The sequence below is a fragment of the Carcharhinus amblyrhynchos genome, chromosome 30 (assembly GCF_965287045.1).
Source record: "Carcharhinus amblyrhynchos chromosome 30, sCarAmb.v2.hapA, whole genome shotgun sequence".
Lineage (NCBI taxonomy): Eukaryota > Metazoa > Chordata > Chondrichthyes > Carcharhiniformes > Carcharhinidae > Carcharhinus > Carcharhinus amblyrhynchos.
In genome coordinates, this window is record NC_137353.1 from 24,069,362 (window position 1) to 24,082,851 (window position 13,490).

The 13,490-nt window shown below is 40.4% G+C and overlaps 1 protein-coding gene across 5 annotated transcripts in view; it reads right to left on the reverse strand.

The window, feature by feature from the left end:
* Window positions 1-1,475: 1,475 nt before the first annotated feature.
* Window positions 1,476-13,490, reverse strand: part of LOC145360251 (PR domain zinc finger protein 2-like) — a 178,835-nt gene continuing 166,820 nt past the window's right edge. For 4 of the 5 annotated variants that reach the window (XM_080215329.1, XM_080215333.1, XM_080215328.1 and 1 more), the window contains 2 exons: window positions 5,385-9,319; window positions 1,476-1,980 (listed from right to left, as the gene is read on the reverse strand). In XM_080215329.1, coding sequence (XP_080071455.1) covers window positions 1,954-1,980; window positions 5,385-9,319 — 3,962 coding nt within the window. In that variant the 3' untranslated portion in view covers window positions 1,476-1,953. The remainder of the gene's footprint in view (window positions 1,981-5,384; window positions 9,320-13,490) is intronic. The other variant, XM_080215331.1, reaches the window with a different exon arrangement.

Consider the following 13,490-nt stretch of genomic DNA (forward strand, 5'->3'; position numbering starts at 1 on the left):
TCTTCCACAGCTCCCGGTCTGTCACCATTGAGAAAGGATTCAGATTTTTCTTTTCTACGATCTCAGACTTTCCCAAATTGATCTTCATCTACCATTACTTTGCCAATTCACTTGATCTCGTCTCGCTTGCAATTCCTGTTTCCATCCGCACTTACTATACCAAGCAGTGGCGTCTGCAATCTTAAACAGACATCTCTACTCCCTTAGGTGAATCATTAATATAGTTATGGTGAAAAACTTCAGGTCCCAGTACAGACCCCTGGGGAAAACCATGTGTCATACCCCACGAATCAGAATAAGCCTTTTATTCCTAGCTCAAAATAAATATTAATCTTAGGCTTGAACATGTCAATTAACCCAACATCTCAGGAAGATTTTCCACATCGTCCATGGCATTTTGTGGCAGTGGATGCCACTTTCCAGCAGGATCCTCCGTTTCCACCTCTGAAGACAGGGTTTCCTGTTTGCATCCTCTGCCACTGGCAGGAATGGAAGATCTCTGCGGTGGGATAAACTAGAAAATATCCCATCCCTAGTCATTTGGGGAGGCTTCTAGATTTGCACTACCCTTGTGCAAAGAGGAAGCACTCAAGAAATATGAAGACAATAGAGCAACAACAATCTGGTTACAGAAACATTCTACACATTTATTCTCACAGCCCAAATTAAAATAAACCAAAACAAAAGAAAATTAACAATGCAATGAAGGAATCACATACATCAGACAGTGTCGCCTGAAAACACAATTTAAATAATTTTAAATATATCCTATGTTATTTAATTACTACAAACACATCATACAATTTTTATTTCAACAAAGTCCCCACAAAAAGAAACATAAAACAGGAATGGTTTTGAGAGTGGGAGAGCTAAAGTGGCGTGGACTTCGCAAAAGAAGTTGATTACAAATTTATTTTTTTTTAAAGAGGTAGATCACTTTTAAGTTAAGAACAGAAATGGGTTGTGTGAAAAATAGCATCTCCCCACCCCCACCCACCCTCCCCCACTTCAAGTCTAAAATTCATCCAAAAAATTACAGTAGAAAGTGAAAAAGGGTGATGGGAGGAAGAGATGACTTCCTCAGAGATAAAGAGGAAAATAAAGATTTTCTGGGTGGGGGGCGAGGGTTGGGGAGGTGATTAAAGCAAAAGAAATTCTCTATTTAAAGTCCATGGGGGATAAAAAGAACTGCAGCAGTCTTTCTGGGCACGGGACCTGGTGAAGACCAGTTTGGTAGCAGTCCTGTGCAGTGCGTTCAGTCTGTTATTTGAGGTGCACCTGCTTTATACAAAAAGGGTATTGGAAAAATATGGTGGGAACAAGAACAAGGGAGGATTAGGTGCAGATTGCCTTGCACTAACATTCTCCCTTTAGATCTGCAACAGCAAAAATAATCAATCGTTATCAAACTGGATTTCCTTCCATCCCCTCCCCCTACTGCCCCCCTCTGCCCCCACCCCACCCTCCCTCCCTTCCCAAAAACAAAAACATTAGAAACAACAAATGGGACTGAATTTCAGGTCTGTTCTGTCCCTGCTATTTCAAAGGATACTTCTCAATGAAGACCCATACTTCCAATTGTTGCTTAGGTGACCATGCACAGCCTATGGCCTGATACTGTTTGTTTTAAACTTCCAAATTCACAAAGTGCATGCCAGATACTCTCAATTTTTGCCCCCCCCCCTCCAAGTCTCGCCATTTCCCATAATCCCAGACAGGCCGCACATTCACAAAGGACCCGGCGCTTAGACACACACTGTAGAAACACTTAAGCTTTCTGCTTGCAGATGTTTGCATCAGCTCACTGGAAGATCTCTATGAAGCAAATGACAGATCATCAGGTTTCTCAGGTGTCTTTCAATCCAGTCCGGCCAATTTCTTAGACCCATCCGAATGGCAGTCCAGACTCAATGTTTTATTGTCAGCTCAGTCCTGAAGAGAGAAACAAGGGCGTTACCTCACCATCTTCACTGCAGAAACCTGAAAATTAAGAGCAAAAATTACAGCTTTGTTTTCAGTTTTCACTAATTGTGCTGCTCAACAACCTCTTTACCATTTTCCACTATACCAATAAACACGATGATCTTTAAAGACTTTGTCACTGGTTGGCCTATTATTCTGTACGATGGGATCACGTCAAAAATCAGATCCTCTACTACTACATTATTAGAACTAGACTGAATGCCACATTGCTATATTCACTTCCTACCACCAGAGGCTCTCAGTGATCTAGTGAAAATAAGACTTCCCCAAACCCATCTGACAACTCAGTTAGCCTCCCACACCTTGAAGCAAGCAACAAAATTCTCTTGAGTTTTTGTTTCCTCAAGGGGTATTCTCTCTCTCCCCCACCCCCACATCGGAACCACAGGCGTATCGGTACTAATATAGTATCTAAAATGTAGTACCTATTGTATCTGGGATTGTTCTCCCTGGGAAGACAGAGGTTGTGGGGGGGTTGGGGGCGGGCGACCTGATAGAAGTTTATAAAATTATGAGGGCCATAGATAGGGTGAACAATTGGAAGCGTCTTCCCAGAGCAGAAATGACAATTACAAGGGGGAACAAGTTCAAGATAAGGAGGGAAAGGTTCAGTGGAGATGCGCAAGGGAAGTTTTTACACAGAAGTTGGTGAAGGCCTGGAATGCACTACCAAGTGAGATGGTTGAGGCAGTTACATTAGCCACATTAAAAGACTTATCTGGATAGACACATGAACATACGGAGAATAGAGGAATACAAGTGGTTGGTCTAGATAGGGCGTGATTGGCACAGGCTTGGAGAGCCTGTTCCTATGCTGCACTATTCTTTGTTCAAGGATGTAATTTACAATTCTCAGTCGCACTCTCTTTACAGATGTTATTGCAAGAATCGAGCTGTTAGGGGAGGGTGGGGTTGGGAAAATGAAATATTCTAACAATGCTTTTCAGAATCTTCTGTATGCAAATAAAGCAAAACCAGACAAGTTGATTGCATCCCATTTTTGGGCTTGACACCAGATAGTCTCAGATTTCTGGTTTCTGGCAATCCCTCAGAGTTGATGTTGATTTAGATTCTAGAGTATTTTGTTGTTCAGCATCTTGACTAATGCTACCAACTTCTCTCCATACTTTTCAACATTCCACTTCTTTTCAAACTACCTATTTTTAAAATAATGATGAACTCTCCTTTAATAAACATTTTCTGTTAGAAAATTTCACAGTATCCCAAGATGAAGCATTTCCCAACATTTCCTTTAAATCATAACTGATTATAATGAGCTTGTGTCCTGTTGTTACTGTCCTAGTAGCCATTGTTAACTTTATCATAGCCCTATTCTCCACAACTTGATTAACTAATGAAAAAAATTGCTTAACTCTCAAGTCTCAACATAACTACAAGCCCTCATCTCTAGCAGCATTGTGTCAAGTCTGTGCTCCAACTTTTCCACTGCTTATAATAGGGTGTCCCAAAACACCCCAACTGTGGCTTTGCTAAAGTCTCGCACAAGTTCAGTGCAGAAAATTATAGCCAAGCCTTTCTTCCCAATTTCTCTCAGGATCCAGAGGTATAAGCTATCATGTCAGTAACCTTCCTTGCTTTTTGTATCCTAGACCTGAAGGGGGAAGCTCTGGTCTGCTTTAAGCCTTTTTAAAAGATTTGTTCATGGCGTTTACTGCCTATAAATGGTATATCCCACATCTCTAATTACCAGTGTATCTGTGTACCAAAGTCCTTTTGTTCCTCTAATTAAAATAAAAGCAAGTTAAGACTGGTTTCTTCCCAACACATTCTCTTAATATTTTCTATTTAGATTGCAGATGTGGTTCCATCTGTCCACCCTATTAGTATGTCCTTCTGCAGTCTCTCACGATCTTCACAAGTTACTAACCTCTTACTTTAGATTAAATATTGATATTATCTCCCCCATTTCCTATCCATTCCAGATCATTTGTGAGATACCAATAAACGAGAATGCTTTATTTATCTTCAGCATTGCTTCAAAACAAAATTCTATAAAGGTGACCAAGTATGACTCGCCACGAGTCCATGCTGAAGAGCCCCAATTAGAAAATCTCACTCCTTTCTACAGCTTCTCAGTTCAACTAAGTACAAGTAATAATTTTCTCAGTTATCTAGGTCTTTATTTTAAAAAAACATGTGATGAGTATGTCACACAGTAGCAAGGAAAATTATAGCTAAAGCCTTTATTTCTTCTCCAGCTTCTCTCAGGATCCAGAGGTGTAAACCATTATGTCAGTAATTTGTTTCATTTCAGCTCAAATAATTTCTTTAGTACCATAGCATTTTGAACAATGACCGCCACTAACTTTTATTTGCCTGATTTGGTAGTTCTCAATGTGATCTTCATTTATGGACTACGTAAATGAAAATCGAGGCCAAACATTTATCCAGTTTGGCTACCGTTGTCTCAAACTCAGCTCCATATCTAACAGCCCTTTCCTGGTTTTGGCTATCTTCCTGCTAATAAATTATTGACAAAGGGCCTTTTTACTCCCTATGCTTCTTGCTCTATTTTCTCCAAAAATCCTTTTTATTGATCTTTAGAATTTTGTAGGTTAATATTTATCTTGACGTTGTCTAATATCTGCTCTGTAAATAAATTTTAAAAGTCGCTATAACTAAAAAGGTATATCTGAGTACATTAAAACCTTTTGACAATATTCACAGGGAATGTGTCAAAATAGTTTACTTTCTTTCAGGCAAGTGAACATGGTAAGTCAATTTAAAACTATTCTTCATTTGGAACACAACTTCACTACTGAAAATGGCATCTGCAGCCAAACTAATTTGTTCACAATTAAATTTTAAGGGCCTTGTTACGTTCAATATACAAAGAAAAACAACGAAGAACCCAAGAGTTTACCACATGTTTGAAGACATTGCTGCTGGTTTTAACAAGAGGCTGAAGTAGGTGCAGTACACATGCACAGTCAATCTCCAGATTTCAGCAAAACAAAATTAGAAACATTTATTTTTCCAATATTTACATTAAGGTACCTAAATTAATTGTTAATTATTTTGACAATTCTTTACACAATTCTCAAAGTTTGCAGCTTCACCCAAATTTAGCACGACTCTACTTCTCCCACCCCAACGTTCCAAATTCTCTAAAGCAACATGGCTGCACCTCTCAGTATATATTTCAGATGAAGAAGTGACCTTGTGTTGATTACTTAAACCAGTTCATGTGCAATCCTCCTGTAAATTAGACTGGAAGCAGTAAGATATGGAAGAAAAATAACCCCTCTTCCTAATATTAAATATTCCTTTCTTTATAAAGAAGCTTATGACTTAACTGTTGCAACAAGGAAGTTAGGGCAGACATGATTTGAATAGTTTGTCAACATTTTAAGAGGATTAGATGAGCTTTTATGATTTACCTGAAGATCCTCTGAAGATGATCCCTGGTTCTCCTGATCATCTTCCAACTCGCTATCGTTGCTGTCAGTGGCTGCAGGGGCCCCACTTCTGGTAACAGCACCTGCTCGAGTTTCCTTGGTTTTTCCCATGTACTTTTCTGATCTTTTTTGCTTCATTACATTTGTTTTCCTCTGCCAAACCACTTTCTTATTCTTCATTCGGAGGTACAGCCTCGGCGAATTCAAGCCAGATGACCGTTGCCTGGGATCAGATTTTAGCCTCTTGCCCTCTGCTGGTGACACTTTTGCTGATCTTATCGGACTCGTGGTTCTGGAAACAACAGGCGACGCGCTCGGCTTCTTTGATTTTACTGGAGGTACTGATCTCATTCGCTGCTGCAACCTTGGTGCTGAAGAAACAGACTCAGCTTGCAAGGGTCCCAACATTCTTCCTCTCCTTTTTCCCAAAAGAACGGGTGTACTTTGCAGCTTGATTTCAGTGTCGGCTGTCCTCCTGCGTTGGCCACCTCCCTTTTCACTGCTGGCAGGAGATTGGGAACTAGACCCTTTTGCAGGTGGGGATGCCGGTTTCTTGGGACAACTGTACGTAACATGTTTGTTCAGGCTGCCTAGGTAGGTGAATTCTTTCTCGCAGTAAGGACAATTGTGGCTTTCTGAGCTCCTGCTTTTCAATATAGCCTTCTCTTTGGCAGATGATCGGTTCTTCTGCGAGATTGCCTTCTGCACCAATTTGTTCTTTTTATTCTTCAGAGCATTCATTTTGATCTTACTCATTGTCACTTTTGGCTTTGTCTCAGTTTCAAAATTCAGCCTTTTTGGTTGCCCCATTCTCCGGATGGTGTTCTGCCTGACTGGCTCTGCAGCAATTGCCCCATTTTTCTTCCACACTTTCTTTTTCAGTGGGACTGCATTCTTCTTTGGGGTGTAGCGTTTCTTGTCACTGGCAGACGCACAAGCCAGTATATGCTTGTGCAGTGCTGGCATATTATCAAAGCTCTTGCCGCATTTTGTACAGTGGATGGCTGTGCTAAAGGTTTGAGGGATATTGTGTGTGGTAAAATTTACAGCCGTTTGCACTGTACTGGCAGAATTACGGTTATGATATTGAAATGGAGGCGGCTTAAAGCTAGGGTAGCGTTGATTGAGACCCATACGGACATCGGGGCCTTTCGGCTTTATCCCAGATGCCATTACCTTTATTGTAGTATACAGTTCCTCTGTTAAGTCATTAGAGTCGTCATCATCATCCTCCTCCTCCTCCTGAGGCGGCAATGTAGAACTTTCTCCTAGAGACTGTATTGGACAGTTGGTAGCTTTGTCTGGATCGGTGAAATTCTGCGGCCTCAGCATGCCATTTTCCAGCTCTATGTGTGTGCACTGATGGTCAGGATGCAAGTCACGCTGATGATGCTGTAAATTGCAAAGAAACGCAAATTCTTTCTTGCAGACCGAGCATACGAAAATCTTGCCCACCCCATGCAAAGATGACCGGTGCTCAGACAGCGCACTGGTCTCTTTGAAAAGCTGTACACAAAACTCACATTTGAAGGGCCATTCTTCGGCATGAATCAACAAATGCTGGGTAAGATCCTTGATGGAAAGGAAAGGAGTTTCACAGACGTTGCACTGAAAGCTCTTGCTGAATGTTGTTTCAGGTTTCTCCTCCTGTACTGGAGGCTCAGGATTTTCTGCACTTTCCTGATCATTAACAGAGCCTTCAATGAGCATGTCTTGGGGAGATTCCGGCTCAATTGTGGGTGGAAGAATGCTGTTAGTTTCTTGTTCGCTATCTGTGTCTGGATAGCCGTCATCTTTAATTTCTTCCTTAATGTTTATGCTAACTGGTGACAAAGCAGGAGTAACTGACTGTAAAACTTGGGTCACTGACTCTGGAAGGGGTGAAGGTACAGAGAGAACGGGAGGTGGGGGAGAAGGAGCAGGGGTTGTTACCAGAGTTGGGGCTGTGTCAGGAAGTTGTGATGCCTCCACCTCGAGACAAGGCTGAGGACTGCTGTCTGAATCTTGTTTATCAACCATCGTTAGATCTGTGCCATTGTATTCATTCATAAGTACCTTCTCTAACATAGAGGTTGTGGGTTTCTTCTTTTTAATGCTGCATGAGGCTGGAGTACCAACTGCCCCCATTTCCTCTTTGACTTCATTGTCACTGCACAATTTCTTATGCAAACTCAAGTCTAAGATAGCTACCCCAGGGCTTTCCAGTTCCATTTTAATATCAGGCTGTAGTTTGATGCCACTAGATAGATCCAGAGGCTGATGGGTGCAAGGAGGTCGGCTTGGTGCATATTCCTTGGAAGCTGTTATTTTGCACATTTCAAGGCTCATTGGACTGAGTGTTTCATCTCGGCTGGAGAGACTCCACGCAGGTGAACTGCTCTGACTTTCAATTTTTGGTGCTTTTAGTCCAGGTAAGCTTTCACTCCAAATGCGAAAGTCAGTGTCCTTTCCTGTGCTGCTCAGTGCTGGACTATGCTGTGGAGAGTTTGGCGGTGAACTTGTTCTCCTCTTGAATCGGCTAAATCCCATTGTCGTTGCCGTTGATGTTGAAGGACCAACTGAACTATCTGGAAACAAAGCTGGCCTGGACGAATTATTTTCCTGTATCTGAAGAAGCTGCTTAAGTTTTGAAGATAAGGTATTTTTCTCCTGATGTCCACTTAAACTGTTAGTCACCTGACCAGGAAGAGAGAGACCACAAAATGAGGAGACAACTGGTGGTGCAGTTTCAGCACCTAGCTCAGTTTTAGTCTTCGGAAATGGAGGAGGACTGGTGGTTCGCCTCCTTTTAGGACCTTTCAAATCACTATCCATTGGTTCCTTTAAAAGAGAGAGTGTTACTGGAACTTGTGTTGTCATTTTAAGGTTCTGAGGAGACTCATCAGTCACTGGATATAGCACTGAAGGCAATCCATATGGATTTGTGCAAGCAGTGTCAACCTCAATCACCTCACAATTGCTGGTGTTGTTGTTTGACTCAATTTTGCCATCAATATAGAAGTTCAAATTTTCAGAGATGTTACTGGAAACATCCATGATGAATGCCTGACAATCATCAGTCTCATCTTCCTCCTCCTCATCCTCTTCATCTTCAGTTTCTGTGCTTGCAATGTGAAGTCCAGCAGAAACCCGGATTTGATCAGATGATAAATCCTGCTCCTCTCCAGAGCCCTTACGTCGCATTCTAATGCCCTTAGCCAAGAGGTGACGTTCATGGATACGGCGTTGGTGTCGACGTAAGTTTGTGTAAGAACCAAAGGTTTTTTTGCACAGTTTGCATGGGTGCTGAATTTTTGATTCACAGCTCTTTATGAGAGAACTTTCTAGATTTGGGGCTGTTGCCACAGAATCAGTTTTCTTATAATTTTCTAGAGCTATAGGATTTTCTAGTCGAGTTGAAGAATTAACACTGATATCAATTGCTGCTTTATCAAAATCAAAATCATCCTTTTGGTGCTGTGCAGCTATGTGCATTTTCAAGGTAGGCTTTTTCTTAGGGCCAGCCTCATGGCGTCGTTCATGGCGCCTCATGTTGATGTGGGTGCCAAAGGCTTTACCGCAATACCTGCATTTAAAAGTGAATCCTTCTGTGGATATGTGGATATGTTGGTGACGTTCCAAACCCTGCTTTGTGGTAAACCTGCGTTCACAATTTTTACAGGGAAACATGTGGGTTTCTTCAATGTCTCCCATTCCATTCTGATCTCCTTTTGATTTCTGCTTTAGGGATTTAACAGAAATTTTCTTTCTGGGCAGACTCTCAATAGAGTTGCTTTCTTCAGGCATTGCTTCTGCCTCAAAAGACATTTGTGGATTCTTCAATTGAGGAAGAACCTTCTGTGTAACAATTCGATGTACCACTACTCTCTGTTCTGGCAAATGGGCTGGTAAGCCACAAGGTTCATCCTTCTCTGAAACTAATTAAAAGAATAAAATTATTACAAAGCAAGACTCATGTTATCACTTTAGCATGTATTATTTCCCTCTCTGCCCCGTTACATATGCAGTTAGCATTCAATTCTGGCAAAACTGAACAAAGAAAACTAGCCAATGTGATAAATTACATTTGAGAGCTGATAGGTAGAGTGATTTCTTCACTTGGGTGTTCACATTATCACAGGTATCTATGACACAGGCCCAATGGTCCAAGCCAGTTCTCTGCAAGAACAACTCTGCTGGCTCTCCCTCTCTCGCCATAGCCTTATAAATATTCTCTCCAAGTGTTTATCCAATTCCTTTTTAAATAGCCCTGATTGTGGTAAAGGCAGAAACATTCATGTTGTGCATTTCAGATACTCATCATTCACTGTGTAAAAACAATTTTCCTCATGTTGCCTTTCATTCTTTTGCCAATCACCTCAATGTCCTCTGGTACTTGACTGTTTTCTAATGAGAACATTTTCTCTCTCTATACTCTGTTTAGACTCAAGATTTTGAGCAGCTCTATCAAATCTCATTCAACCTTTTCCAAGGAGAACAATGTAGTTTCTCTGATCTATCCATCAAACTGAAGTTCCTCATCCCTACAGACATCCTCGCAAATCTTTTTTGCATCCTCTTTAATGACTTCACATCCTTCCTGAAATACGGTGCCTAGAATTTGACAAGTTTTATATAGGTTCATTAAATGTTGTTGCTTTTATATTCTACCCATCTATTTATAAAACCCATGATCTGGAATGCCCTTTTCCCACTTTTCCAACCTGCCCTGCTGCCTTCAATGATATGCACACATGTACCCCAGGTCTCAGTTCCTGTATCCCTTTAAAATTGTATTTTTCCTCTCAAGTTTTGTGTCATCTGTAAATTATGAAATTGCACCCTCCGCGCCCAAGTCTAGGTCATTAATATATATTATGTCAAGAAAAGCAGTACTCCTAGTACCAGCCCCTGGGAAACACTTTTTCCAATACTCAAAAACAACTGGTCACTTTCGAGAGAACCTTTCAAAATTAGGCACCACTTGTGAGCAACAAGAGGGTGGAAACATATAGAAAAATGCTGGGACTGAAGAGATGCAGCAGGGTGGAGACAAAATAATTGATGCAAATACTGTCATGATAATTTCAGGAAATTATGGAAGCATAATTTCTGTGCTATCCCCAAGTGAACTTTAATTATAGTAATGCATCCTAATCACTAGACATGTCCGTAGTATGTACCCAGTGGAGGAGAGAGAGAAAAAAAACAAATGGATTGCACGAGAGGGTGAGTAGGGAGGAAAAAAAAATGAGAGCAGTATAATGTGAAAAAAACTTGTATTCCTTTCTTTAAAGCATCCCACAGCTACACTTATGGATCTTCATAGTTAACCCAACAGTCTCAAATTTCTTCTGTGTTCAAACCGACTTATCCATAACAGATCAAGTTTTTCTTCCTGACAATGAATCAAATCTTATTTTTGGATCAGAGAATTAATTTCCCACAATTTTCAACTTGTATTAATCTAAGAGAATGTGTGGAAGAGAACTCATCTGCCCTGAACACCACTTCAAAAACAAAGTTAAGTAAACGGGACACAAATTAGCAAAAGGCATATTCGGAACATATATCAGAAAATGCTCCTTCACACAAAGGCTGATCAATATCGGGGGGAATCTAGAGGCAGGGCTGTGCAGAAACACAAAAGGAGTTACAGGATATAATAGGGGCAATAAATGTTTGTGGAATGAGGGACAGACTAGATCAGCCAAATGTCCTTCTTGATCTATGTTAACCTCTAGATAATTAGGTGCCAGCAAATACGTAATTAATGAAAAGCGCATTTGGGTCAGATGTGAGAAAGAGAATTTCTACATATAATTATTCCAAACATTCAAAAATCCTAACAGAGTCACAGGCTTTGAGCTGTTCAATACAGAGTTAGATTGCGAGCTGATGATTTAGAACATTAAGAGGAGCTTTGATGGTCAAATGGCCTTCTCTCAGCCTTTCTTAATTTACTACAACTACTACAACTACTACAACCACCTAATTTAATTAATTATACTAATTTAGATTGGTAACCTCAGAACGCAGAGCATTGTTTTAGGACATGGTGGTTCTTTCCCAATTAATACATTATCTCATATTGTAAATCAGAGATCACAGCAAAGAATCATGATACTGCAATGAAGAATTTAATGATCATATTTATTCCTCTCGGTGTCTTAGCCCTTTTCCATACCCACAGGACTTGGTTGACTCTTGCAGAACTACAGCACACAAATCTGGTGTTGTAGACTGTTGAATGAAAAATATTTGACTTGGTTAACCAAATTGTTTTAGCCAAGCATGACCACTGTAAAGGAGCCCTGTTAATCGTTGCTTATTTTTGGACTTCAAAGGTGATCCAGGGTTGCACATCTGAAGCATTGGTTAACACTGCCAAGCTTTGTTTTGCCTTATAGATGTTACAAATTGGAAAACAAAGGAACGATGTGTTTATTCCATGAGTGATGTCCCAGAACTCATGAGCAAATAGGATCAGTATTGAGATAATCTTTCAGCCTTTGAAATCAGGCAGCAATTCTGGTGGGCAGAGAGAGGGGGGAAAAATATAACAGAAATATGTTTGGACTGAAAGCAACATAAAGAGTGGAGGCAAATGCACCAAATGAAATGCTGTCATGATGATTTCAGCACAGTGCTGTTCAACTAGGGATCACCCAGAGCTTCTGCTGCTGCAATTATTGTAACGCGATTTTATATTTTGTCATTCTAGGCTCCATATCTGGAATGAGTTAACACTACAGTGCAAGGGGCATAAGAACTGTTGCTGAAACTAGCAGTAAGAGTAATTTGAAACATTACTATTAGAGCACTGACTTGTGTGCAATTCTTCTCCAGCTTCATGGTTGCAATACATTAAAACTCATCTAGGAACAACACAGGGTGCCCACGTTGTCAGGTTTTACATGGTGTGTGTTAAGACCAGAAGAAATACCTCAATGTCGTGGTGACTTTCAACCTTTTGGCCAATTTGAGATCTAACCCAGATTCTGAGCAACGGAAAACACAAGTTGAAAGTAACAAATATATTTAAAATAAACAGATGGAAAAGAGAACCTGTAAAGCAGCCTACAATTCATTTGCTAACCCCCCACCCACGTGCCTTTGAATTACCAGGATCAATTCCACTGATCTTCCAATACATCTATCTGAGATTATGCAGCATTTCAGGTAAATATGATTCCCTTTCAAACACTACAGGACTACCTAATTACTTTAGGGCGTATAATGAGGAAGTGACTGGGTCACCGGAACAGTTATTGTGACATTATGAAGCAATTAATTTACTGCAAGTTAGAACCAATCCAAAAGCTTGCTCAAAGTATCAGCGTTTTGATTCATAAATACTACAACATATTTTAAACCTGTACCAAGACGACAAACTACATTATAGATAGCATAAACTTCAAAAATGTAATGTAAAAAAAGGATAGCCTCAACTTATGCTGACAATCTTAGAAGGGAAATAGGATAAAAGGTCCTAGGGTCTGTACTAAGTTAGCAGATGTCAGTTAAACCATCATTTGGACTCAAATTCCTAGGGTATGGAGGATTAAAAAAGTTAGCTGCAACTCTTGCTGCTGTTCTCTTTCCAGTGACTGCTAGTAAAATGTGTAGACACAGGGCAAGGACTCCATTAAACTTGTCTGCGATATCCTCCACAATCTAATAGACTGGTGACACTGACTACACATGCCATTTGAGAGTTACTGGATTGTTGCTGACATCAATGGAACCATACCCCAGTTAAGGCCTACTGCTTTCAGTACAACAAGGGAGGAAGTTAAAAATCTTGCCTTTTGTCATTGCACAATGCTTGCCAAATAAAATTGGGTAGAAGATAAACAGTGAAGTACGACTTGTTCTCAAACACTACTATTGTAATACCGTTTCTCTCAAATCTAACTGATCCTAATAGTCACGCCTGTTCTCAAAACTCATGACTGGTATTACTCAATCTATTTTCCAACAATTGCAGCGAAAATACTATGAACGAAGCGACAATTAATACTGCCCCAGTATGAGTAAAATGAAACTACTTTTCAGATACAAATAACCTGTAAAAGGAGTTAATCTAACAAGAGTTTACCTTTGCCC